At 38.2% G+C, this 26,962-nt stretch overlaps 1 protein-coding gene across 3 annotated transcripts in view; it reads right to left on the bottom strand.

Annotated features, from left to right (window-relative positions):
* Kcmf1 (potassium channel modulatory factor 1) overlaps positions 1–26,962 on the bottom strand; it is a 64,497-nt gene that overhangs the window by 14,897 nt on the left and 22,638 nt on the right. For all 3 annotated transcript variants that reach the window (XM_020163377.2, XM_020163378.2, XM_074050093.1), the window contains exons 2-3: positions 13,115–13,282; positions 10,602–10,741 (exon numbers count right to left, since the gene is read on the bottom strand). In XM_020163377.2, the coding sequence (XP_020018966.1) occupies positions 10,602–10,741; positions 13,115–13,282 (308 nt within the window). The remainder of the gene's footprint in view (positions 1–10,601; positions 10,742–13,114; positions 13,283–26,962) is intronic.

Raw genomic sequence — 26,962 nt, 5'->3', positions numbered from 1 at the left:
ACCTGTACTCCACGCATATAATCATTATGGCTAAGTTTATCCTGTTTGAAAAGAACTACTATCTTCTTAAAAGATAGCTCAGGTGGCAGGAGATGGAGAAAGTAGTATCATTCCTTTGTACAGGTGCTGAAATGTTTTTATTATCTACTAAATCAAGGGGACAAATTTTCTGGTTGTAAAAGTTCTTTCTTATCTATTCCTTTCAACTGATCCAATTTTTATTTCCAATATTTCACAAAGCAATTAATGCCTTAACCTCCCTCCACACACTATATCTTGGTTCTTGTCTCTTCCCTCTGAATAATGCTATCTCCTTCCCATTCTTTTTGAAATCATAGCCGTTCTTCAAGGCCTAGTATAAACAACAAAGCCCTCTCACTACTCCTGCACGACTCTATAATTGTGTCAAATGAGCTTTTGGGCTTTAGTCATGCTCCGATAGGTGGGCATAGAAAACAAGTTTTAAGGTTGTTAACCTGATGGCAGCTGTTGGACCTTACTCTAAGAATTCTATGACTTCAAAGAGCAACACTCTTTTACTCTCTCTCTATTCAATATAATGTTTGAAAAGAAACATGAGAAGCTTTGAATTTTGTCTTGTTAATAAAGCCAGGTACCAGGGGTTCACATCTGTAATTCTAACTACTTGGGAGGCTGAAATTGGGAGGATTGCGGTTTGAGGCCAGTCTAGGCAAAAAGCTTGAGACACCTCCCTGACCCCCCTCCCCACTCCCGTCTCTAAAATAACCAGAGCAGAGTAGACTGGAGGTGAAGCTCAAGTGGTAGAGTGCCTGCCTTGGAAGTGCAAAACCCCGAGTTCAAACTCCAGTCCCACCAAAAAAGGCCAATGAATGTTTTTCTTTCCCACCTACCCTTAATAACTGGCCCAGGAATTATTTCAAACAGCCTATCTTTTGTCATTCTGAGGGCAAAAAAGTGTGTCCCCATTCCCTTTTACTTTTTTTTGTTTTTGAGACAGTGTTTCATTGTGTAGCCCAGGCTGGCCTGCAACTTCTGATCCTCCTGCCTTAGCCTCTCTCTTTTTTTTTTTTTTTGGCAGTATTGGGGTTTGAACTCAGGGTGTTGTTTGTGAGGCAGGTGCTCTACTGCTTGAGCCATGCCTCAGGCCTTTGCTTTTTTGTTATTTTGAAGACAGGGTCTTGTTTTTTGCCCAGGCCAATCTGGACTATAATCCAGGTCTAGGGATGATAGGTATGTATCACCACACCCAACTTTTTTCCATTGAAATGGGGTCTAGCAATCTTTTCTGCCTGGGCTGGCCCAGAACCATGATTGTCTCAAATAGTTTGGAATGACAGGAACTCACTACTTTGCCCAGCTATTGGTTGAGACGGAGCCCCACAAACTATTTGCCTAGGCTGGCCTCAAACTGCAATCCTCTCGCTCTCAACTTCCCAAGTACCTAGCTAGGATTACAGATGTAAGCCATGGCATCCAGCACTTTTCTTTCTCTCCCCCCTCCTCTCTCTCTTCCTTTCATCCTATAGCCAGCAATTTAAGTATTTTTTTTGTTCAAGCTTACACACTGTCTCACATATAAGCCCTTCTGAAGCCCTCACCTTTCTGTTTCCTTGCTTTCTGTCTAGTCATTATTTGAAAATTCCTTCCCCTTTCCTTACCCCTCAAAACTGTTTCCCCTTGTTAATTGATAAGAGTCAAATTACGATGTTAATCAAGGTTGAAAATTTAAAGTGTTGTTTTTGTATTAGAGAAATTACAGGGTTCTTTTTTTTGGGGGGGAGGGGCAGTACTGGAGTTTGAACTCAGAGCCTTGAGCTTGCTAGGCAGGTGGCTCTACCACTTGAGCCACTCCGCCAATCCTTTTCTTTTTTTGGTGTTGGGTATTTTCAAGTTAGTGTGTTGTAAACTATTTGCTTGGGCTGGCTTCATGCCACCATCCTCCTGATTTCTGCCTCCCAAGTAGGTAGGATTATAGGTGTGATCCACTGGCACCCAGCATATTATAGGGTTTGAAGCAAAATTAACATACAATAAAGAACTCACATATTGCCATAGCACTATTGTCTCCAGAAAAGCTCTTATTTTCATTGTTCTGTGAATTTGATTTCCCTTCTCCAATTATAAGCACAAGAAAAATAAAAGTACAATTTCATGTCACACCATTTTCTTACAATGTAATACTACATTAGTTTTGAATATAAGGTTTTTTGACAATACTGGCAGTTGAACTCAGGGTCTCACGCTTGCTAGGCAGGTGCTCTACCACTTGAGCCATTCCACCAGTCCTTTTTTGTCAGCTGGCCTGGACCTCAATCTCCCTATTTGTGCTTACCCCATGTTGCTAGGGATGACAGGTACGTGCACCGCACCCTGATGTTGGTTGAGATGGAGTCTTGTGAACATTTTTCCTTTTTTGTCCCATTTGGCCTAGAACTGCAATCCTCCCAATCTCAGCCTCCCAAGGTAGCTAGGATTACAGGCTTGAGCCACTGTGCCTAGTACAAGGTAGATTTCTCATCATTCTCAATACATTGAGGAGTTTTTTTTTTTTTTAATAGTTTCTTTCAAAGAAACTACTGGATCATAGAAGAGTGATGCTCCAAAATGAGCCAGCAGAATTTAAAGCCAAGAAACAAAAAAGACCATTATATTTTAAAAAGTTGCTTAAAAAGCAACATTTTAGTGAACTGAACACTACTGTGCCAATGATATTTGTCCTTCAAATTTTATATTTCCTGCCCAATGAAAGTTTAGTGTACCTTACAAAATTTATGGACGTCATTAAAACTAGAGCGAATGGTGACTTTTTTTCTTTCAGAACATACACAAAGCACAAATGCAAAAATTTATGCTACATGACCAAAAAGTATTGCTGGTCTGTCTAGAACCATCTAACTTATAGCTACTTGCACCTTGACCATTCATTTTCCTGTTCAACTAGATTGCAATTTAATTTTCTGTTGCTGCAGCGGAACATTAAAACTAACTTATGACTAAACATGAGTTATTTCATAATAAATTAATTTTCTTCCTTAGTCCCATTCTCCCCATTTTAATTCTGAGGTTGGAACTCTAACTGCTTTCAAAGAACAGTTTTCAAGTCTTTGTTATATATTAAAAGTTTTATAAAGGAGAATGATGGAGAGGGTATATCAAGTATGATATATTCTAAGAACTTTTGTAGTAAATGCTACAATGAATCCCCCCCCAAGCACAACTGAAGAAAAAAAAAGACTAGTAATTAAAAAGGAACACAAACCAAAAAAAAGTTTTAATTTTTTGGTGCTGGGGATCAAACCCAGAGCCTTGAGCAGGCAAGGCAAGGCAACTACCTCTCGGACCTTTTTACATTTTTATATGTGATTTAGAAAGTTCTAAGAAGTAGATAGGTTTTGGTTTTCAACACATTTCCTGTACAGAAGTTTTAATTATATGTGTATTCTGATATCTTGGGAATTAACAAAACTTTAAACACCATAATTTAGCCACATTAAAAAACAATTCAAAAGCAACATTAACAACAACCTAAAACCAAACAAACAATAAAAACAATTCTAGCACTGGGCATGGTGGTTCATGCTCGGAATCCCGTGATCCCGGCACTCTGGAGACAGAGGCAGGAGGATCAAGAGTTCAAGGCCAGTCTGGGCTATAATGCAAGTTCAAGTCCAGCCTAAGCTATATAATGACCCTGTTTTAAAAAACTAAGGGCTGGGGTAAAGCTCAGTGGGAGAGTGCTTGCTTAGCATATTCAAGGAAGACCATGTGTTCAATCACCAGCACTGTTAAAAAAAAAAAAAATTTTAAGGGGACTTGCCTTAGTGGTAGAGCACTTGCCTAGCATGTGCAGGGCCCGGTTTAGATCCCAGCACCACAAAAAAACCCCAAAAATAAAATAGTAACTCCAAAGATGGTTATGGTTGTTGCACACTTGTAATCCCAGCACTTGTGATGCTGAAGCAGAAGGATCACAAGTCTGAGGCTAGCTTGGGTTACACAGCAAGACCATGTCACAAAAGCAATTCCCCCCTCACATAAAAAAATAAAACAACTTCCAAAGAATTCAGAATTGTCCCATTTCTTTAGCCTGTTCATTAACTCTAGGGTTTAGTACCATGCTTAGCTGGAAGAAAAACACCATTACTTAAGTTTTACTTTTTTAAGTCTTCACTGGGGATAGTCACTTATTTTACTTGTAGATTTGAAAAAGGAAAGGAAATAAGAGCCTCCAATTGCATAATGGTGTCTGAAGGAAGACAGTGTCTAACCCTAGCAATAATTTTAGAAAAGAATCAGAAATGAACTCCTAAGTTAGTGAATTTGTGTTATTTATGATGAGTTTAAATGTTTGGCAATGATAGACCTTTGTATATTCCTCTTCTCAAGGTCATAACAAGTTTGTCAAGCAAGGTTGGGTATAATAGTACATCCTAGAAAAAAAAGACCTCAGCCAAGAATTTGGAGATTGGTATCTTCAAATAGTTCTCTGAGCCATTTTTAAAACCTGAGGGACATGGTAGGAAAAGGAGGAGTGGTAAGAGCAGAAGAGACAAAGCTGGAGCGCTTAAATGAGAAAGTATCTGTGTGTAGTATTGGAAAGTATGTTGCTACCTCTTACTGCTCTGTTCATTCCTGGATGTGTTCATTGCTCTGTACTTTTCCTGTATGTGAAGTAAAATCCCATAGGGAAGAGTAAACAAGGCACTGTTTAGAATGGGAAGAATGCCTGCTGTGAAGGAGCTTCTAAGTAAAATACTGGCAGGTGTTAAATGCAAATCTTTTTTCCTTTGGTCCCTGATCTGGTTTCTTCTGTGTTTGTTTTGTGAAATACTGGTTTATCTAATTCAGTATCCAGGCAACTAATTTCAAGTCAGTGCATAGAAATGTGTTGCAGGTCTTTGAAGAAGCTCTGTAGGGGAGGTAGTATAAATTAAAATAAAGGTGGAAGGAAGCACACAAACCAGACTGGCCTCAAATTCAAGACACTCTTGCCTCTGCCTCCTGAGTGCTGGGATTGCAGGCAATGCAGCACATTACCCAACTCTGCACAGTAGTTTTAATACTTACTTCATTCTCATAACAGCCTAGATGACTCCCCTCTTGGTTTTCCTTCCATCTTGAACAGATTTCTTATAGAAGTAGCTTTATAACTGTTACGACACATACTTATAGGGCCATCCTAGAATAAATATGGAAATCTCCAAAGCATCTCTAATTATTTCCTTCCTTGATAACAAACCAAAATTTCTGCTGGCATACAACAGTTGTGTCATTCTGAATTTCAAAAGAACTACTCTCTAATTGTGTGAGCTTCCCTTTTGTTCACTTTGTAGAATTTTTATCTATAAACAGCAGTTTACTTTTTGTCATGATTTAAGATTGTAATTTTCTTGGTTAGAATCTGAGTGGATAGAATAATGAGTTCTTAAGACACAATGAAAATTCTTAAATTTTTGCTCATAATAATTTTAAATAAGCTTTAAACATCCTTTGAGTAGCCATGCAGGTGAATAAGATTTGGCCACCAGATGGTGGATTTCCTTATAGATTCTTCATAATGTTACCACCTATTAGTTTCAATGCAGAGTTTTACTTACATTCATCTTCTTTGAATTTTGAATGTGTTAATAATGCCACTCACATATCATTAACATTGTATGTTAAAAGGTTTTATTGTATCTTTCCTCATTCTGTTGCACATATGATAGCACATAAGGCTGTAGTTCAACCTGTTCACTCACTTATTTCTCTGCCCATGGGATGTTGGTTAAAAGTTTACTTTTTGATGTTGTTTACTATTATTCCTCATTTTTTCCTCAACTGCTAATTTTTCTACACTTTTTGTGCAGACATAAATTCAAATTTAGTAGGAAAGTTTGATAGCATGTGAATTTATCATTAGATCTTTCCTTGACATGTGCTTGCTTCTTGTGACAACTTGGAATGACTTAATCCATTTATTTTTGTCTAGCATTAAATAGCAGTTGTTTGAATTATTTTGTAGACTGCTTGCCTAGCATGTGCAAGGTCTGGGGTTTGATCCTCAGCACCAACCCCCCCCCCAAAAAGGTAATGAAAATTACAAATGGTAAAAGTATTATATTCTAATTCACAATCTCTAATTAAATACAGTTGAGTATGGTAATTTGGTACTCTTATTCTGCCACCATTATTAAATAAAATACTGTTAGTTCACAGAAAAGCAGAAAGTGTCCAACTGTATTCCTTGGTAAAGAATTCAAGTAGTAACAGTGTATCACAACAAAGTTTTTTCTTTTAATGTGTATCTAGCTTTAAAATGCTTATGTTTCCTGATTACCTGATTATCAAATAGGTAATTTTATCTAAGCCATTAGAAAATGCATTAAGAACTGTGGTTACTGGCTGACAGAACAGCTCAAGTCGTAGAGTATCCACCTAGCAAGTATGAGACCCTGAATTCAAACCCTAGTACCGTCAATAACAAAAGAGATTATGGTTACTGTTCCTAGTAAGGAAATATATTTGTTGACAGAGTAATGCTATATATCTATATGAAAATCCTGTATTGATAGACAAAGGAAAGTTAGAAAGCCCTTTTTATTTTTGACCTATAAGAGTGATTCCAAATTGGTCTAAAGTCACATTTTAGAAATTTGTAAAATTCTTCTTTTTCTATTTAGTGTGTATATGTGTTGCTTGGAATCGAACCTAGAGCCTCACATGATAGGCAAACTCTCTACCACACAGCAAACATCCTCAGACCTACCCTTATACTGATTACAAACTGATATAACTGAAACATAATACCATCATGTGATGTCAAAATTAAACTCAATTTGTTACAAACACATGTAGATATTAATTAAGAATGGAGTGAATAAGACCTGGGGATGTAGCTCAGTAGTAGAACATGTGCTTATCATGTGCAAGGCCCTGGGTTAAATCCCCAGTACTAGGCAGGTGTGTGTGGGGATATATCACTAATATGCATCCACTAAAAGCTGAAGACTAGTGAAGACTACTTTGACCCCTTTTCTGATAGGTAATATGAAAAAGAGTAAATAGTTGAAATGAAAAATAGAAAGCAAAAAGTTCCCAGCAGTGAGCAAGTAGAAGAACTAATATTATGCAATTAGGTACAGAGGTATCATAATTTTCTACAAGTGAAAAAGAAATGTTAGTAAGTTAAAAGCACTTTTACCTCTTAAACTTAATGTGGTTCATGTAAATTAAGAGATTTAATTACAGCAAAGAACTGAAAAAGGATTATCTGTGCATAACTAATTGAAAGTACAGGTACATTGCATTAAACAAATAAAAAAAACACACCAAAGACTTTCTAATTAATTGAAATACAAGTCAGCTCAAATGTTAAAATTTTAGACCCACTGTTCAAGAACAGGGGCAAAAGCTTTTCCATCATGTTTGTCGCTTTCACAGTACTGACACTCTCTCAACAGACTCTTCAAATTTGTGATCCTGTCTGACTTCTATTGCTCACTTCTACCAGATTGATATATTTGGATCAACCTGTACACACTGTGTTGCTTACCTTCTTAATTCTTCCCACAACCCAAAGTCCAGTCAGTGGTCCTAGCCAACCAAATTTTGTGATAATAAAGCTTTTTTAAAAACCTGGGCTTAATTTCACAATCATGTTTAGTATCTACATAAAGATTATGGAGAATGGGCTGGCAGTAGAGTGTTTGCCTAACAAGCATGAGGTTCTGAGTTCAAACCCCAGTACCTCCACCCCCTCATATAAACACACAAAATCATTACACTTTTCTTAAAAAAAGATTATGGACACTATATCATACTACTTTTTAACTAGTAACTATGTTTACTTGACCTTCTATATTAGGTATTGTTTTTCATAATATCCTTTTTTGGGGGGTGTGGTACTGAGGATTTGAAATCATGGCCTTGGACTTTCAAGGCATTATATCACTTGAGCTGGGTTTTTTTTTTTTTTTTGGTTTTTTGTTTGGTGGGGCTGGGATTTGAACTCATGGCCTCATGCTTGCTAAGCAGGCATTCTACCACTTGAGCCACTCTGCCAGTTCAGGTGTCTGGTTTTGAAGGGTCTTCTATACTCTTGAAATTAAGCCTCTTGAGTGAACTTAAGTTAATCTTAAGAGGGCAGTCACATTTTATGTTGGAAAGGAGACAGAAAAAAATAGGCAAGGACTACAAAGTTGCTGTAGAAATAGACTTTCTTACTGGCCACGCTAGCATTTACCACAGTGGTAGTGATACATCTTCTTGCCCCGAATGTTCCAAAGGGATGCTGATTGAAGAATACAGTTCTTAAGTACTGTAGGGAAGTATGAATTGGTGGTCTAGAAAACACTTTCAGGTAATGCTGAGGCAAAAGCAAGATGGTGAACTGGGCATTTAGGAAAATAAAATGTCAGTAAGAACAGAAAAGGAGACACAGCAAATTGCAATGTGAATATAACTGCAGATCAAAATGATGTGATTCACTCTTGAACTCCATAATTCATTTAAAAAAAAAAAAAGTATGACTCACCATAATTGGCTAAACATTGTAGGGTGAGAAGGGACATTTGACATTTACATTTAACTGTAACACATTAGAATAGAACAGTCGCTAGGCTGTGAGCTATACTTTAGTGCTTTTGCTGAATGCCAGCCTGGTTCAAGGACACGACCAACAGATTCAAAGAAGAGAAAACCCAGTACCTTTGCATCAAAGATCCTTGTCTGCTTGCAATTTTTGACCTTTAAATGTCTATGTATTATGGGTGGGTACAGAGGTAGATGTAGTATTCATGTAAAGACTATTGGCTAAAGAGGAAGGAGAAATCTTTAAAATATTCATGAGACCAATATGAAAACCTACAATGGTGGTGATTGCCTTGGAAACTTAATGTAGGAGAATAACTGAACCAAACTTATGGGTGGCAGACCACAAAACCATTTGTATATGGTGGGTGTTTAATTTGTGTCAGGTACATAGGAGTATAAACAAGTTTTGAATGTTTACTTTCAGGAAAAAGAATAGAGGAAAGGCTGCTGCATGTTAATTCTTCATGGGAAGGACTCAATTTTCCACAGAACTCTCCAATTTTGGATGTGGAAAACTGGACAGTTATCCTGCTCACTGGGGTAATAAAAATACCAGGGTCTAATAGCTAATAAGGATTTTAAGAATGTCTAATTTACAGTAAGGAAGACTCACCCTATCCCCCAACCTTGCCTTGTTCTGTCTACGTAAATGAAGGACTCAAACTTAACAGAAACTAAATCAAAGAAAAATGACTACAAGTTTTCCACAACACCAGGATGGAGAGGCAACTGAGTCGGGACGCTTTACACTGTTATCTGGGACTGCACCAAAAGGAAGCAGAGTTATTATAGAATGAAAGGAACAAACTAAGAGTATTCTTTACCAGTTAAGACATTAAAATTTGGCTTGAGGACTATATAAAGTAAATTTACCAATTGTTTGAGCTCATAAATCTTATGAGAGCTTCAAGCATAAACTGGCAGTATCCAGGGGAATGAAGGTGAAACTGTATTACTTCTGACCACAGAGTTATAGCAGAGTTACATACAGACTCTAGATTCTAGAGGGCTTCTGGCTGAGTGCAAACACCTGCATGCCCTAAAATTTTCTGAATTTTAGGTACCTGGTACATTTCAGGAACTTTTATTAGTTTATGTGTGTACAACTATTTAAGCCAAAAATCTCCACATTCACAATTTATGGTTCTATACTGAGTCTTCACTTTCTCTATTATTGCCAATGGTAAAAAGGTAAGAGCTGAATCAGAATTTAAGTCTGGCTCAGCCTGACTTGCTCACTGCACCCAGCTATCCACCCACCCATCCATCCATCCACCCATTCATCCATTCTGTCCTTTCCTCCTTGTTTCTGTTTTTCCCTAAAGAACCATTATCTTCTCTTGGTTGCATTTATCATGAAAGTGATGCATGCCGACTTAAGATGCCAAATAAAACATCTAAGGTAAGACTTTCATATTATTCTGGGTCTCTGGCTTTTAGCTATGGAAAAGATCAGGAAGGAATATCTCCTGGGGACCACTGAGCTTTGACCTAAAAAGGCAAGAAATCTGATATGATGAAAACCAAGTAAGGTCAGTGATCCGGTACAATGACTCATGGCAATGGATTACTGTTTAATATACAACCAAAGATTTTCAACTTTCCTTGTGAAAAATCCCTTATAGAAGAAAAACTAAGCATGTAGCAATAACAAAAATACTTTTGAGATATGCTGCTGATGGAATGGCTCAAGTGATAGAACACCTGCCCAGCAAGCATGAAGCTCTGAGTTCAAATCCCAGTCCCACCAAAAAAAAAAAAAAAAAAGTGTTACAGTTGCTGGAGTCCTTTCAACCTTTTCACAATGCAATTAATGAATCTGGTTAAGACTTCATGCTGTGTTATTAGCAATAGGGCAAGAAAGGCTAGTGTGAACAAGTATCTCATACAAATGCAACATCCTAGAATTGTAAAATTTGCTATTAAAAGATAATTTTAATTGTTATGCAAATAGGATCAGGATAGTATGCAAGAGGTGAATAAGTGACTTAGCTTTATCAACATTAGGAATAACATATTTTATGACACCATACTGCTTCACGTACCACTTCTGTAGATGTTTCTGCATGTTCAGAAGTAACATGTTCTTGAAGAGATGTCTCCGTATAGCCCATTTTTCCACAATAGGGACAAGTAAAAGACTGTGGCTGCTCTACAGAGAAAGCTTCCCCACCATAGTACAAATCTGAAAAATAAAGTGGAATTGCATTGAGGATTAATTAATTATCAGTTTTTAAATGTATAAAATGTAATCACAGGGTACAATAATGCAAAGAAAAAAGTGTGCCTGAAATGCTGCCAATAATCTTATTCTGTGACGTGATGTCCTCTGCTCCAATTTGAAGTGTTCTCCAAAGGGCCATGTGTTAAAAGCTTGGTCCCCAGCCTGTGTCACTATTGGGAGGAGGTGGAAACTCAAAGAGGTGGAGCCTGGTTGGAGGAAGTCAAGTACTGGGTGTGTGCCTCTGAAGAATAGATTGGGCCCTGAGCCCCTTTCAATCTTTCTTTGCTTTCCAGTAGCATGAGATGTATAGGCCTCCTGTGCCTGTGTTCCTGCTGCAATGAACAACCAAAGCAACAGGGCCAAACAACCATGAACTGAAACTTCTAAAATCGTGAACCAAAACAAACCTTTCTTCCCTTTAAATTATCTCAAGTATTTTGTCACAATAACAGAAAGTTAACAAACCCCTCTTTCATTTAATTTTGAAACTGGTCATTCCACATTTGGATCTAATTTTATTGTGTTTTTTTCTTTGTCTCTTTATATATTGTGTCAACACTAACAGAAGGAATCAGAAAGGGATATCATCCACAAGAACACAGTGCTCAGAGGGAAAGAACAGATGACCATGGTCAATATGCCAACTCCCAGACTCAAGTACTTGTCTATAGCATGTACTGTTCTTAGAGCAGAAGGATCCCTAGGAATTCAGTTCCTGTGGATGCAAAACTTGAACAGGGTACAACCACAGTGTATTCTACTCAAACGGGTTACTGAAGAGCTAACCAGCTAGTCTGTGGGTTGAGTGTATTTGCCTCATTGTCTCTCAGGAAATAAGTCTATTTTTCTCTATAAGTAACATAAAAGAAAATCAAAGTATGCTGTGCCACATCATTACAAAGAATTACTTATTTTTTAACATGCAGTGAATACCAAATTCAAGAGTATAAGATCACTTCTATAAGAAGAGAAAATGAAAGTGTTTACTATAGATAAATAGATTTGCTCTTATATTTCTTAGGGAGATTTAAGCTATCTTAAAAGTGTCTACCCACTAGGTATATGTTGATCATTTATTGTATGCATAAGATTTCCCACATATACTTGGGGTAGTTGAGGGTAAATATACTAAAAAAGAACACAATTTCCTCACCTAACAAAGGGCATCTACCAAAATCCACTAACTTTTATACCTCTGGTAAAAGACTGAATGCCTTTCCCCTAAGATCAGACACAAGACAAAGGTGTCTACTCTTGTCACTTCTATTAAGTATTTTACCAAATGAAAGGCATCCAGATGAAAAGAAGTAAAATGAGCTCTACATGTGGATGACATGACTTTAGTATATAGAAAATCCTAAGGAATCCATTAAAATCTATTAAAATAAACAAGTTCACCAACATTGCAGGATACAAGGTCTATATACAAAAATTGTCTTTCTATACACTTGCAATGAATAATCTTTATAAAATTAAAAAACAATTTTACTGATAATAGCAAAAAAATACATTCAATGAAAAAAGCACAAAACTTATGCTGTGATAACTACAGAACTTTGGCAAAAGAAACTAAAGGTCTAAATAAATGGAACAATATCTATGTTCATGGATCAGACTTAATATTATTAAAATGGCAACAGGATGGGCTCTAGTGGCTCATGCCTCTAGTCCTAGAAAATTGGAAGGCAGAAAGTGGAAAGATAACAGAATGAGAGTAAGTTTTTGTAAACTACCCATGTGATAAGGAATATAATAAAGTACATCAGGTAATTTGAAAAACAGGCAAAGGATGCTAATAAACATCTTTTCAAAGAAAACATACAAATGGCTAATAAGCATAAGAAAAGATGCTTATATCATTAACCATCAGAAAAATTCAAATCAAAACCACTTGAGATACCACTTCACACCCACTAGGAAGACTATTATCAAATAGTGCTGGCCAGGTAAGAAATTATAGCTTGAAACATTATAGTTTTCTTCTAGATTGACGATGCCCTCTATAAACTACAGAAATGATCTGCTTTCTGATAACCACAGCCAGAACTAGTACTTGTGTGCTGATAACAATAGTCAGCTTGATTCTATTCCTTCCTTCCTGAGGCACTCTTCTACTTCATACCCTTGTCAGCTGTGGAATTTTCAGAAGAACTTTCATAAACAAGTAGAGTGATCTAGAAACAGAAGTATTTACAAATTCATTTTATTTTTAATGAATCTGGGCCCTCACATATGCTACTGAGGATAGTTTTAGAACACTTGCCTTTATTTCTTCACACACATACACACAAAATTCTAAATGATAATTCATTAAAATTTTCAATGCATACTTACCAAAATCTACCCTTGTTAATATGCACTGCATTGGGTGGTCAGTTGTATGCCTTGTTGTTGTTGCACCACTTTCATAACAAGATGCACAAAGATCGTAATCGTAGCAAATTAAACACTTATATCTGCGACCTCGAAAATTTCCTTTTAAACATGCATCACAGCTGACACCTATTAAAAAAAGAAGTATCTTTAATTAGTAGCTATAAAAGGCCACTCTCCACTTTTTCTCTATAAAATGTTTAAGGGTCCATTTAAATTCAGTATATCCTTTCAAAAATGACAAGAAATACAGTGAAATGATTTGGGAATTTCCAGCAGGTATGGTGGATTTGAAATCTAAAAAATTTAAAAATATTGACGTATTTCTTTACTTCAAAATAGAAAAACATTATTAAAAAATGTATCAGCTGGACATGGTGGTATACACCTGCAATCCTAGCACTGGGGAAGCTGACACAGGAAGAACTTGAATTGAAAGCCAGCCTGGGCTAGATAGTGAGACCTTATCTCAAAAACAAAACAAAACAATACAAATCATTTATGATTCCACCTAGATTAGTGACATTCACAAACAAAGTAGGATACTGGTTAGCAGGGGCTGGGGTAGGGAGGATGTGGAATTATTATTTAATGGATAGAGTTTCAGTTTGTGATTCATGAAGGGAAAATTTTGGAGCTGAATAGTGGTGATGACAACAATGTGAATGTACTTAATGCCACTGAACTGCATACTCAAGAAGTAGAAATGGTTAATTTTATGTTTATGTATATTTTATCAAAAAAAAGGGCCATTTGCAATAGCATTAAGAAAAAAATGTATATGAATAAATCTAGCCAAAACCAGGAAGCTGTTTATAAAGCAAATTAGTAAAACCGTATTCAAAGACATTAAAGAAATTTTAAAAATACAAGTATTTGGGCTGGAGGCATAGCTCAAGTGAGAGAGCCTGCCTGCAGGTGCAAGGCCCTGGGATCAAGTAAGTACTGCCAAAAAGCAAGCGGACAAACAACAAAATAAACACTAGGTTCATGGATAGGAAGGTTCATAATAAAATGACAATTTTCCCCAAATTCATTTGTGGATTCAACATAATTCTAATCAAAATCACAAAAGAATTTTTGGGCTCTTCCCCATATCCCAAAATCAGTTCCATAGGTTTAAAGACAAATGTGAAAGGAAAATGAGGAAAAATCTAACAGACAATACCATACAGGGGAGGTATTTTTATAAGCCCAGAGAAGGAAATGATTTCTTAAATCTCATTATCTCTCTGTCTCCCCCCACCCCACAGCCCAAACTATAAAGAGATAAATTCAAACACATTAAAATTAAGACTTTTCCTTTATCTTTTAATACTCTACAATGACTGAAAAGACAAGGTTCACCAACTGGTGTTACGTACAGACATACAAGACAGACAAAAGTTTGGTATTCAGAGTACATTAGGAACTCTGATATATCAATAAGAAGATGATCAATATCCAATACAAAAATGGGCAAAATTCAATGGGCAAAATAGAACACAAATGTATGAAAAGATGCTCAATCTGATCTGTCATCAAAGAAGAACAAATAAAACCATCATAAGCTAGCATTTTACATCTGACAGAAAGTTACATGGTATCATGTGTTAGAAATAACTTAGACCCTGCTCAGGGGAATGTCTATCAGCAGAACCACTTTGAAGAAGTTAAACAGGTATACTTCCTATAACATTACAATTTCACTCCTAAATATATTCCTTGAAGAATTTTTTTGTCCATGCACACCATGTAATATTTTCTATGTGCTGGAGACACAGTGGTGAACAAATCCAACTCCTATCTCCCATGGAGCTAACGTTTTAGTTGTTGAAGACCAGCACAGAAAGAAATTTACAGGGCATGTTAGAAGGTAAAGTGCTACGGAGAAGACATTAAACAGAGAGATAGTGTGGGCAAAGAACGCTCACTACTTTGAGCAAAAATTTTAAATATCTCAAAGGAATATTCTAAAACAGCTTCCAACTTTAAACATAACACTGAAAGTATTGGACAGGAGACTCTATTCAGTATGACTGAGTATAATAACTTTGACAAGTAAGTGTGATGTGAGCTTAGGGGCCAGGAAAGTAAGCCAACCTCTGAACACTAACTTTTTGGTGTGCAGCCTGACACTGATACTGGCGTTCCTTCTATCTGTCAGAACTTCTGTTATTATGTACCACAGACTAACAAAACTTGCTGCATTAGTGTCAACTACAAATAAATCTACAGTTCCTATGACACAAAACAAGTAAGCTTCCTGCTTTAATCCCTTGGTTAATAGTAGTCCTACCTGGTACCAGGAGGGTCAGGAAAACTTAAAAAAGAACAAAAAAGTAGCATATGTAAAACTATGAATTCCTTGACAGAATGGAATTGCTTCTGATGAGCTATAAATTATGCTCAATCATATGTGCATACAATGTTTGGGTCATTTAAAAAAAATTATGCTTAAGACATTAAGAATCAAATCTCGTCAGGTGCCAGTGGCTCATGCCTATACTACTAGCTACTCGGGAAGCAGCAATCAGGAGGATTACAGTTTAAAGTCGGCCCAGGCAAATAGGTCTCAAGACCCTATCTCAAAAAAATCCATCATAAAAAAGGGCTAGTGGAATGGCTCCAGGTGTAGGTCCTAAGTTCAAGCCCCAGTGCCACAAAAAAAAAAAAAAAAAAAAAAAAAAAAGCAGGGAATGGTATCACATGCCTGTAGTCTCAGCTACTAAGGAGGTGGGGGCAGGAAGGTAGAAGTGCCAGGCCAGCCCCAGACAAAAGGGTGAGATCTTCTCTGAAAAATAAAAGCTAAAAGGGTTGGGGGCATGGATCAAATGGTAAAGCGCTTGCTTAGCAAACTGCGTGACCCTGGGTTCAAATCCCAGTACTATCAAAAAAAGAAAGAGTCCCCCAAACTCAGCTTTTCACTTTTTTGAGGCCTAATTTCTATCTATATATGTCTGGAAAAATATCTGCTGGAGGCTGGAGTATAGCTCAGTGGTGAAATAAGGGCTTAGCATGGATAAAGCTCTGGGTTTGCTCCCAGCACTATAAAAACCTTTGCCACACAAAGCCTACACTTTAGTGGTATTAGCAGCAACTTCCTTTGTTATTTATGATATGCCAGATGATTTACATACATTCCTTTACAATTTCCACAAAGTCACCAAGTAGGTGAAAAGTGTGATAAAACGCCTTTGTGCGTACAGATGATTTAGAGCCAATTCAAATCTGCCCAACAAAATGGATGAAAAAGGTTGGATATTATAATTAAGGAATTCCTTATGAGCTTTATCAAAGTTCAATTCATTTCTAAAAGTTTACAGTGTAGAGGAAGTCCATTTTGGAATAAAAGACAACTTGATATTAAAGTACTTGTCTATACTTACTTGTTCATATAAAGGTATCCATGGCCTGTAAACAACAATCTAGGACTGGAACACTGAGGTCAAACAGGGCTACAGAGTGAGATCCTGTCTTGGTGAGAAGGGTGGGGGGGAATGAGGAAGGAAAAAGAGATGTATAAGGAGTGCCTGGGACAGTATAGAAATTCAGTAATACCTGCTGAATGAATCAACTGAATGAAAAGAGGACATTTTCCTAGAGTAATCCAAGCAAGAGATCATAAAGAGAGAAAAGGCATAAATGTATATTCATAATAGATAGATTTCTTGATATAATAATGTCTGAATGATGAAAGTAGAAGGGGGAAAAGAAGGGAACGAACAACAAATACTTTTTTCCTATAAGAGAAAAAAATTAAGAACGCAAGAATACTGTGCCCATTTTCCTAGGAGCCAGGCACCCAGGCAACAATATCCACCCGGGGGGGCTTGGTTGCAGTTTTAACATTTAAGTGATAGTGGGATATTAGTTGGTGGGAAACAGGTTCTTAAGAAACCAATCCTTTGAGTAACTACTTAAGAAGAGGAAGGGGACCTGGGGCGGGGAGGGAACAAAAGAGGGCAACAGGGGTATGTGTGTGTGAATATCAAACTATATTATATACAAGCATGAAAATGTAACAATGAAACCCATTATTTTGTAAAATATACACTAACAACCCACAACACCTAGTATTTTCATATACATACACAATTCTTTCAGTTCAGTCGCTTTAAACAATGCACACTGGACAGAAACCACTCCTCTGTCCTCAAGAACTCCCTCCCTTGACTGTGGGGACAAGCTCTAGCCTACCCAGAAGACAAGAACCCTTAAGAAAAGATGGTAATTTTAATGAAAATAGCTAGGAAGGTGGAAAGAAATTCCACGAGCATTATTCAAAGATTTATAAAGGAGAATACTAGTAAAAAGTATATTAAATTTCAAAAGTGTAGGGGTGGATGGAAAAAACAGACACAGTATGGCACAGGAGAATTTCTCTTAGATGATCTCTAACCAGCAATGTTACCTCAATTGTCAATTAATGTTTACTGACCTTGATACCCTAACCACCTGCCAGGACTTGGCCACTGAGCTCTTCTTTCCTGGATGAATAAACTGATGCACACAGGCATTGAGAAGCTTGCTCCAAAGGCACACAGGAATTAAGTGGCAAAGCAGCACTAGTATGATGAAAAGTTACCTATAAAACTTATCATATGATAACAATCTGCCTTTTTTTGTCACTAGTGGGTTTCTTCAGCCTTTTTTATTCATCATAGTAGAGATACATATATCTAATGTCATGTTTATTGTTTCTCCCTCAACTTTTCATATTCTAAGACTTCAATTTTATCACTTACATACCTACTCTAGAAAGGAACTGAAGTTGAAGAATTACTCCTGAAGCATGTGCTTACAGACATTTCTTTCTTTTCAGAGGGTGATAACCAATCAAACAGCCATTCACAGTTGAATCACTGTTTTATTAGTTCTTAGTCTAGAGTAATACTTTCTCAAATCCATGTCCCTTATTGATTAAGTGTTTCAAAGCCTTGCCATCTCTTTTATCTCAAGCTTTCTCAAAAGCTAGAAACATGTCAGGTTTTAACCCCTTCATACCACTATAAAGTAAAATAACCAGTATGATTCTCAAAGACATAATTTATTTTTTAGCTTCTGTCTTTTCAAACACATAAAGAAATCTAGCATAAGTACATCTTCAGAAATGGGAATCAATAACCTATGACACATGACATAATTACATGATGGAATACTAGAACAATACACTCCAATGAACCAGACTTACATACACCAACATGAGTAAATCCCCACAAAAACAAGGAGCAAAAACATATATACTCTATGGAAATACTATATGGAACCACACATATAAATTTAAAAATAAGCAATGCTATAAAATTGTTTATGGCTACATACATATTGTAGAAAATGTATCGAAATGTATGTGGGAAATCAGCAGCAAAAAATGACCTCTGAGAAATAGGGAAAAGGGAGGGAAATTGAATGGAACAAGCTGGGGATGTAGCTCATTGGTAGATTCCACTCCCAGCACTGCAAAACAAAACAGGGTACAACATAGAATCTGCCTGTATTTGTGATGCTTTCTTCTTTCTATATGCTTAAAAGCAAAAACAGTGAGGTGCTGTGGCTCACCCTTGCAATCCCTATAAAAAATTGAGAGGATCCTGTTCAAGGCCACCCAGGACAAAATGTTCTTGAGACTCCATCTCCACCAATAAAAAGCTGGGCACAGTAGTGTGTCTATCATTCCAGCTACATAGGAAGCGTAAATAGGATTGTGGTCCATGTCAGCAGACACATACAAGCGAGAGGGGCTGAGGGAATGATTCAAGTGGTAGAGTGCTTGCCTGGAAAGCCCAAGGCCTGGAGTTCACACCCAGGCACCGCCAAAACAAACAAACACCACCAACAATGTTCACAAATTCTCAATCCCATATCAGTGCAGTGCTGCAGCCTGAACCCATGACTGAGAGTAAGCACCGTTTATGACCTAGTATACTAGACAACCTACAGGCAATATGAAGACTGTACTTCTGGGTTTTGCCAATAGGTTCTAGGAACCATTAGAATGCCTTCCCATCGTACTGGCCAATAATGAGCAGACAACAGTAGGTGACTTCTGGCCGGGAGAGACAGGCTACATGAATTTGTGAGAGAAGAATGTCATTCCAAACAACTAAAGGTGAAACACAATTAATTGAGGTTCCTCCCCCACCACTGGAACTTCTTGGTCCATTGGTTGAATACTTCTAAACTGATTTTCTATGACTGTTTGAGAAGGGGAAAAAAGTGGAAATTCTTTAATGTACCACAAGCTATATAATCAGGGAGCAGAAAATACACTGCTTGCTTACTGGTATTTGATGATATTTGAGCTAAAAATGTCTGCAAATATATTTGTAATAAGATTTCTGACTGCTCCTTCAATTGTAATGGAAAATTTTTTTCCTAGATCTATAATAGGAGGCATTTTACACTGACTTGTCCCACCTCACCCGGATATAAGTCTTTATACTAACCAGTCTCTCAAGTACCTGCTTTTGAAATACTGAACTACAACATCAGGGTCCTTTATTCCATGTTCCCTATACATAGACAATTACTCTAAACCCAGACTCAAAAACCATCGATGCGAAGCTATTACGTTACGTTCCTCATGTCTGTTCCAATTCTTTCACAGATTTTAAACTACAGCAAACACAAACTCTGGACAGTACTAGGAAAAATTAACATAAAGCACAGAGATTGCTTAACTGATCATTTACCTCATCAATTAAAAAGATGATAGCTTTGGGTGTGGTAGATCATGCCAATAATCCCAGCACTAGGGGGGCTGAGGCAGGAGGATCTTGAGTTAAGAGGCCAACTTGGGCTCCATAGCAAGTGCCTGTCTCAAATAATAATAATAATAATAATGATAATAATAATAATAATAATAATAATAATAAAAAACCCCAAAAGGCCAGGTGTGGTAGTATATACCTATAATCCTAACTATGTGTGAGGTGTAAGTAGGAGGAGTGGCCCTGAGCAAAAAGCATGAAACCCTATCGAAAAAATAACTAAAGCAAAAAGAGGGCTGGTGGTGTGGTGGCTCAACTGGTAGGGTGCCTGCCTGTCAAGCATGCAGCCTTGAGTTCAACCCCAGTACAGCACACACACAAAAGTAAGCAAGCTCTTTTGCTTACATAATCACATAATAACCTTTCTGTACTGTAGGTCTGTCACAGGAATATAAATATTTACTACCCTTCTTTCCCAAGGAGGGCGCTGATTACTGTTAGTACTATGTCTCAGCTCCAAAGCCCACCCTGCCATACTTGGCTCTGCTGGGTTGCCTTTTTGTTCCCCTTCAGCATTCCCAGGGCCATTTAACAAAGTAAGGAGACATTCTTAGTTGTAACAACTGCAGAGAGGAGGAAGGCTACTGGTTTCAATTCTATGGCAGCAGGAGCTGTTACTGAACATTATACAAAGCATCCTCCTAGACAAAATGTCGATGCCAAGGTTAAGAAACCATGGTCAAGGACCTGCCAACTCAATTATTCAGACTCCTTTGGCAACTGTCATTTGGTTTACATTTTGTCAGTGAGGTCCAGAGGGAGAAAGATGGGAAGAGGTCAGCATCTCACCAGCAACAGAAGGGCTCCAGTACCATCTACACCTGTACTTTCCAATGTAATAACAGAAATTAAAATGTGTAGGTAGCTAAGAGGGCTTACAAGCAGTAACACTCCTATAGCAGTGGGCACACCAAGCAAGCACCAGCTCTTTGTTGTTCAAACAGCATCATCCTCAAGGAAGAACCAGGGCTCCTTGGAGAAATGCATTACCCTGGGGGTTTGGGCGGGGCAAGTATGTCAGCCTGAAACACACAGTTCTAGAATGAGTAATACAGAAATGATTCAGAAAGAATGATGGGGACAGCTCAAAAGGACAGAAGAAACTTTGAAGAAGACCTCACTGGGCCATCTGAGCATCAAAATAAATAAAAGAAGTAACAGACCATAAACCAATGAATAAGAATCCATGAATCCAAACTGATAAAAATGAAAAAAGTAAATCATAAACACAAAAAACATAAAAAAAAAAAATCTTCATTCCAACCCCTACTTCACTACTACCGAAACTGTGCTGTCCAGTATCATAACCACATGTGACTATTTGTCATCTCTTAAAATTAAAATTAAATTTAAAATTCAGTTCTTTAGTGGCACTAGCCACATTTGGAAGCTGAAAATTAGAATTAAGTAACTAAATTAGAAGAATGTAAAAAAGCTCAATCCTGTATGAGCAAGGAAGAATCAACTTATAACACACTCAACAAAATATTTAGGCTTGGTATCAGGTACTACACCAGAACTAGGATTAACTGCTAAAAGACGGATGTTGGATGGGTAAAAGCTCTTTGAGAAATAAATCTCTAAGTTACTTCTACAAAATTATACTATTCTTTAGAAGTAAAAGTTCATCCAGTGGCTGTAGATGTAGCTCAGTGATTGAGTGTTTGCCTAGATGCACAAGGCCATGGGTTTGATCCCCAGTCCCCTCAACCCCTACCTCCCCAAAGATAAAAGAGCAACACAAAAAGGGGCATTCTACTAGAGACAGGTAGGGAGGGGAAGGGAGCATAGCTCACACACAAACATCCAGAATCTTGACTGTGCTGGGCCCCAGTGGCTCATGCTTGTAACCTACACTCAGGAGGCAGGTATCAGGAGGATCATGGTTTAAAGGTTCAAAGCCAGCCGTGCACAACTAGTTTGCGAGACCCTATCTTGAAAGTACCCATCAAAAAGAAAAAAAAAAAAAAAAAGAATTCTGATTGAGCTGGGCAAGTTGCATATGCCTGTAACCTGATCATTCAAGAGGCTCAGGCAAAACAAGGTCAAGACCACTAGGCTGCACAGTAAGAACCTGACTACAGACTAACAAAATCTGATGTTTTCAACAGGACCACTGCACAATAATGGGGAATGGATTAAAGTCATTAAGGTCCCCCGAAAATTTCCAAATTAAAACTCTATACCTAGGAAAGTATTCAAGTGAGAATAATAGAATATTTTAAGACATGTAAGTCTGATGAAAATTATATTTCATGTACTCTTTCTCTAGAAGCTATATAAACGAGTATAAGTTATGGTTTGAATATACAATGCCCCTCACAGGCCTTGGTTCTGAATGCTTGATTTGTAACTAGTGGCACTATTTGAGGAGGCTGTGGAAACTTTAGGAGGTAGGGCCTAGCTGGAAGAAGTAGGTTATTAGAGGCATGCCTTTGAAGGTTATACCAGGTTCCCAATTTGCTCCTCTGTTTCCTGTCTGCTATGAAGATCCTTTGCCACAGGCTTTTGCCACCATAATGTCCTGCCCAAGAGCAGGGGGGTCAAGTGACCATGGAGTGAGCCCTCTCAAAACAAGAGCCCAAATAAATCTCTCCTCCCTTAAGTTGTTTCTGTCAGGTATTTGGTCACAGTGAGAAAATAACTAACATAACATGCTACTAGAACAACTAGAAGGGAATTTAAAAAATGGAGACATGGAAGCTAGAAATCAGTAGACTCAATGTGAAGAAGAAGCAATGAAAATCACCAGGAAGACAGAGAATGGAGAACACCCCCAGGATGATAGCCACACAGCCCACAGAGTCAGCAATTCCATACTGTAGCAGTGACACTCAAAAGGCCAATCTAAAGTGAAGGAGGTCGTCAAGGAGATCACTGTTTCATTTTTTTGGAGCAGTACTGGGGTTTGAACTCAGGGCCTCTCGCTTGCTAGCCAGGTGCTCTATCACTTGAGCCACTCCGCCAGCCCTGTTTTGGTTGGGTATTTTCTTTATTTATTCATTTATTTTTGTGGTACTGGGGTTTGAACTCAGGGCCTCATGCTTGCTAGGCAGGTACTCTACCACTTGAGCTACACTGCCAGCCTTGGGTATTTTCGAAATAAGAGTCTTCTGATGTTTTTCACCATTTGTGCTGTTTATTGGTGATTTCACTAACATGCCCCCCCAAAGTAATGCTCAAGTGTTGCCCAGTGTTCCTAAGATATATACTAGATAATTTAATTCAGCCATAAGTTATGGTGCCATTGGCCTTAAGTTCAATGTTAATGAATCAACAACAAATATTAAAATGTCTTCAGAAATACACATAAACTGGGTGCCAGTGGCTCACACCTGTAATCCTAGCTACTTGGGAGGCTGAGATTGGGAGGACTGTGGTTTGAAGGCCAGCCAGGGCAAGTAGTTTGAGAGACTCCATCTCTAAAAACCAGAGCAAAATGGACTGGAGGTGTGGCTCAAGTGGCGAAGCACCTGCTTTGCTAGTACAAAGCCCTGAAAGAAAAAAAAAAAAAAAAAAAAAAGAGAGAGAGAAAAGAAACACACATAGCAAGGTTATATACTGGTCTGTTAATAAAAAGGTATGACCAGTGGCTTACAGGACTAACCCTGTATTTCCTCTAAGAACAAAGGTTTAGTATTGGTTAATGTAGTATTTATGTCAACATTTTGACATAAATGTCAAACTCAGAGTCTCACACTTGCTAGGCAGGTGCTCTACCACCTGCCCAGGTACTCTGCCAGTCTTCATGTCAACTTTAGAGAACATAACTACTGCAAATAAAAAGAAATGACATACTAGGTGCTGGTGGCTCACGCCTGTAATCCTAGTTTTCTGGGAGGCTGAGATAGGGAGGATTGAGGTTTGAGGCCAGTTCGGGCAAGTAGTTCAGGAGACCCCCATCTTCGAAATAAACAGAGCAAAATGTACTGGAGGTATGGTTTGAGTGGTAGAGTGCCTGCCTAGCAAATGTGAGGCCCTGAGTTCAAACCCAGTACTATCCCCCGCAAACAGACTCCCTCCCACAGATCATATAGTATTTTATATTTTCTTTTTAACCTAAGGACAGAATAGAGCCTAGGGTGTGGCCCAGCTCTAGCTTCTTACTAGGACTTGGCTGGTCTTGTCTGAGCACCTAAGTCCATGCTATGCCCCCCAGGAGAGAGGATCAGGTAAGGACTCTGTTCACCCTAAGGAAGCGTCATGTCCTGCTTTGACCTGGGAGCTGGAGGCAGGCCATGGTAAGTAGCAACATTCTGACTGCGTTCTGCTAGAAATCCACTCTGGCCAAGGACAGTCCAGTCAAATCCCCCTCCCTCTGTGGTGGGCCCCAAACTTCCAAGTTCACTCTGTGACTTTGTCCAGTGACTTTTCCAAACATTCCCTCGGGACCTCCCAAGGAGGCTAAAGGCAGATTTCACTCAGTCTCCTTCTCCCAGGAGCTCTGGCTAATGGTCCTCACACAGTGGCCCTCCAGCTTGCTGCTCTGAGTTTCCTAACTGAATACATATGGCTTAACCAGGAAGAAATGGATTGGGAGTTAATTATAGAAAAACACAAGAGGATGATTGTGACAAAGATCCCATTCATGGTTCCAAAGATGTTTTTGAGATGTTCTATTTCTTAATGGGAATATATATATTTACATATATATTTATGCTGGTAAATGTTATTTAATATTTGTAGGGCAGTAGAGCTGGGGGTGTAGCTTAGGGGCAGAGTAGGCCTAGCATATGAGGCCCTGGGTTGAACAGAAAGGAAAGGAAAGAAAATGAAAGAAGGAAGAAGGGAAGAAAAGAGAAAAAGAAAAGAATTAATACTGTATGACAGGCTAGAGATTCAAAGAGAGACAACTGGGCATACCAAAACAAGATAAATTTTAAAAGATTCATATAAGGTCCTGCCTTTGGATTAAACAAACAACAGTTCATGTGATTAAAAAAAAAATCTGAATAAATGAACTACGGAGAACTCCAGCTTCAATACTGGCCCAACATGAGATGCAGTTGTTAAAAAAAAAAAAAAAAAAAGCCTGCAAATAAGCAGGCTTAAGCTGCATAAACAGCCATGCAACCTCCCTAAATGTAGCATTTCCTCAACATTTTACTCTTGCCATAGTACATGTGAAGAACTGCATATAGTTTTGTGTGTCTAAATAGGAAAGAAATACAGTATATTGCTTGAATAGCAAAGTATCTAGAAATATGTCAAGAGAAATTACTAAAAGGCAAAACAGGCTAGTCAGCAGAACAGCTGAGCAGGGCAGTGTTGAGAGGATGTGACAGCTTTGTGTACAGCCAACTCCAAGTAATGAATTCAGTTGTCTGTAGCTACAGAGTTCACAAACCAGCAACACTAAATGCAACATGGTATCCTGGATTCTGCAAGAGAAAGGGGACATTGGAAGGGAAAATGGGTAAATTCCGAGTCTGCAGTTTAGTTACTAATAATGTGCCAATGTTGGTTTCTTGGGTTTTTTGGTGTGTGTGCAGGGGATTGAACCCAGTGCACTGCACCTGCATGCAGTCTACTACTGAGCCACACTGAAGCCTGGTTTCTCACTTTTGAAAAGTGTGCCAAGGTAATGTTAAGATGTTAACATTAAGGACAACTTAGTGAAGAGTATATGCCAAGTAGCTAAACCACACAACCTTTATAACTTTTCTGTAAATTGAGAATTATTCTAAAGTAAATTTATCTTAAGAAAATAAAGTCTGGAGGTGTGGCTCAAGTGGAAGAGTACCTGCCTAGCAAGTGCAAAGCCCTGAGTCCAAACCTGATGACTGTCGAAAATAACAAGAAAAGTTAGTAAGACCCCATCTCAACAAATAAGCTAGGTGTGGTAATACACATCTGTAATCCTGGCTACACAGAAGGCACAGGTGGGAAGATTGTCATCTGCGGTTGGGCAGGGGAGAAAGCAAGAGACCCTATCTGAAAATAACCTAAAAAGGGCCAGGGGCATGGCTCAAGTGGTAGAGCACCAAGTGGAAGGCCCTGAATACAAACCCAAGTTCCACAAAAAACAAAACAAACAAAAAAACTGGAGGCACCTGATTCAAAGGATGATTCTCTTACAACACAGTGAATGCTTTATCAATACAAGTTGTCAGAAATTAGAGGAGACAAACTGAAACATGCTTTGAAAGATTTCTGTATATTTCACAGGACACTGGTACTATGTAAATTGGAAGTCAGGAATCATTAGTATGTCATGGAGTCTGAAAACTTGAATGCAAAGAACCAAGGTGCTAGACATTGGTGACTCATACCTATAACCCTAGCTACTTGGAAGGCTGAGATTGGGAGGACTGCAGTTTCAGGCCAGCCCAGGCAAACAGTTCAAGAATCCCCATCTCCAAAATAACCAGAGCAAAATGGAGGGGAGGTAATGTAGCTCAAGTGGTACAGTGTCTGCTTTGCAAGTGTGAAGCCCTGAATTCAACCCCCAATCCCACCAAAAAAAAGAACAAGCTAACTGAAGCAGATTCAATGAAAGAACCATTCTTATGTATAATTTTGTAATCAATTCTACCAGTTTTGGTAGATATCAAAGCCTTCTGTAAATGTTTTTCAAACTGTAATTTATGACCCAGTGAAATGGCTTTAGTCACCCCAGGTAGTTGTCAACTGGGAGGTACCACACCCAAGAAGCACTGTGGAACTCTGCAGAGAGTATTCAGTGATTGGCATTTGTTGGAGTAAGTGTTAAAGTGGCTAGGAGTCATACAATGCACAGGATGTTTAATAAAGAATTAGGTAGTATCCCATAGAATTTTCCAAATCTCCAACAGATGTTTAAAAAGGAACCTTACAAAACGTTACAATTATGTAAGCATAATACCTAATTCCATCTTTCACATAAACACAAAACATTATTTGCAGTTTTGGTGTACCCTTACTTTCCAGGCATGCCACTATGATGGTTAATTTTTGCTGTCAACTAGAGTGGATTAAGGAATAACCAGAAAACTGGGAGAGCATTATTTCTGGGTGTGTCCCTAAGTGTCTTCTCTTTCTTCTTCCCTTTGGTGCTGGGAGTCAAACCCTGGGACTC

The sequence above is a fragment of the Castor canadensis genome, chromosome 12, assembly GCF_047511655.1.
Source record: "Castor canadensis chromosome 12, mCasCan1.hap1v2, whole genome shotgun sequence".
Lineage (NCBI taxonomy): Eukaryota > Metazoa > Chordata > Mammalia > Rodentia > Castoridae > Castor > Castor canadensis.
The sequence above is the reverse complement of the archived record's forward strand: the minus strand, read 5'-3'. Positions and strand labels throughout refer to the sequence as shown.